At 54.2% G+C, this 2,097-nt stretch overlaps 1 protein-coding gene across 1 annotated transcript in view; it reads right to left on the reverse strand.

The window, feature by feature from the left end:
• Window positions 1–46: 46 nt before the first annotated feature.
• Window positions 47–2,097, reverse strand: part of LOC108803443 (transcription initiation factor TFIID subunit 1-like) — a gene marked incomplete at its 3' end in the record, with an annotated part of 14,906 nt that continues 12,855 nt past the window's right edge. The window contains exons 15-17 of the mRNA XM_018575283.1: window positions 1,361–1,534; window positions 1,170–1,274; window positions 47–247 (exon numbers count right to left, since the gene is read on the reverse strand). Coding sequence (XP_018430785.1) covers window positions 47–247; window positions 1,170–1,274; window positions 1,361–1,534 — 480 coding nt within the window. The remainder of the gene's footprint in view (window positions 248–1,169; window positions 1,275–1,360; window positions 1,535–2,097) is intronic.

Here is a 2,097-nt window from a genome sequence, read left to right on the forward strand (position 1 = left end):
CACACAGCCGTGTCCCATCACAGACAGGCCACACACAGCCACGTACCTGCAGGAAGTCTCGGATGTGGGTGTTCGCCCGCTTAGAATTGGGTCCGGGAACTTCAAAGAGGGGACACTGTTGACCCACCACGAAGATATCCACCAGGTCACGGATGTAGTAGCCTTGACGGGTACGAATAATCAGGAAGTCCGTTTCAGGCATCTTGTGCAGATATATTGGGGACCTAAAAAGATTGTTTTCAAAAGCCTAAAAAAAGGATAAAAATACAAAAATGACGATAGAAAATAATCTGAACGCCAGGCAAACAGATCCATCCAGTCACCCCCAGCTCCGCCACGCAGCTCCGCCCTCTCCGGCAGCAGACCTGACTTTTCTCTGCTGCAGTCCAGTAACACTTAAAGGTCTAGTCCCTCCCCCAGCCTGTGACTGGACAGTGAAAGGAGAAGCAGCAGACTGAAGAGCTCATCTCTCTGCTCTCTCCTCCTATCAGTATGTTCCTTGCTACCTCATAAGCACTGTAGCACACAAAGGACTGTCTTTCAGTGCTCATTCCCCCTCTCCCAGTCTGAACTCTGCTGTACAAGGGCCTAGAAGAGGCTGAGAAGTCAGAGTCAGGTACTTGCACTGCATGAAATGTGTCTTACAACTGGCTGGAAGAATGCAGAACAATAACAAGCCGTCACTTCCTGCGCAGGATCTGTAGACATCCCATAATTGTCAGTGACAGATCCCGGGGTGGGACAGCGAGCATCAAGGCGCGGTACCGGGCACCCCACAGACGTCCTCATACCAATCACTGAAGGTCCGATATATAGAGACAGGGACACAGGCATTCAGATACAGTCGGGTTATAGTGCCGCCAGCAAGAGGGGGCGGAGTTAGGGCCCAGCCCAGGATAACTCCGCCTACTCCCAGCATGCCTCAGTGCTCTGCTGGTGTCCCAGGATAACTCCGCATACTCCCAGCATGCCTCAGTGCTCTGCTGGTGTCCCAGGATAACTCCGCCTACTCCAAACATGCCTCAGTGCTCTGCTGGTGTCCCACGATAACTCCGCCTACTCCCAGCATGCCTCAGTGCTCTGCTGGTGTAGTACCCGGGCCCCCCGATGTGGCATGTAACCTTGGGGCCCTGGGCTCCTCCCAGACCCGAGTCTGCCGTGCTCCTTACCTGTAATAACTGTCCGGGGTGCAGGGAGCCGAGGAATGGCGACGTGTGACAGTACACCGTCTCCCCGTATTTGCAGTCCGGGGCTCCGGGGTCTTTGCCTGGTTTCTGTAGGCAGATAAAAGGGTCAGAAAACCATAAAAAGCCCCCGAAATTCACCGACAACGTCACCGGAATGGTTGTGCCGCACTCACCCTTTTGTAGTAGTTTTTTATCTTGGTTGCCATGCCGACTTGCATGGTTAATGGCGGATTTTCTTCGCTGTACTCGGCCAGAATGAGGTCCCCGTCCTTGCCGGTAAGATCTTGTGAGGTGCGCATGAAAAACATCTCCCCGCCTCCCGACGCCTGACGCTCCTGTTCCCTCATCTGTCATGGAGGACGAAACGTCAATATCTCAGATCTGTCTACATATAATACGCTGGGACAGTCAGCACCACACCATGAACGTCTAGTCTCTCCTCAAGGATCGCTACCCTCCGAACCCATGTGAGATACCCTCTGGGGTGCACGTAGTTCAGGGGGGCAACCCGCACGGGTTCAGGGGGGCATCTCACACGGGTTCAGGGGGGCACAAACCAAAAGCCAACCAAGAACAAGGTTAGACAACAGCAGCTCCGGCACGGCCGAAAGGTCTCTCTCCAGTCTGTGGAGGACTATGAGGTGGAGGACCAATGGCTTGGGTTACCCCGGAGCGCGCACTCGCTCGTCTGACTTCCACAGAGCACATTCAGCCCCATAAGGATGATGTCACCTGGATTAAAAGGCTCTACGCATTCCGCACAGTCCTGTCCACGGCCCGCCCCTCGCTGATGCGTTTCACCCTCATGGGAAGTGACGTCATGGGCGTGGGGCTGACTTCGCTCTCCGGACCTGGGCCGACTACTTAAAAATGGAGGTTCCCAAATACAATAAAATCTCCACAAAAGAAA

The sequence above is a fragment of the Nanorana parkeri genome, unplaced genomic scaffold (genome assembly GCF_000935625.1).
Source record: "Nanorana parkeri isolate BGI_ZX_2015 unplaced genomic scaffold, ASM93562v1 scaffold3733, whole genome shotgun sequence".
NCBI lineage: Eukaryota > Metazoa > Chordata > Amphibia > Anura > Dicroglossidae > Nanorana > Nanorana parkeri.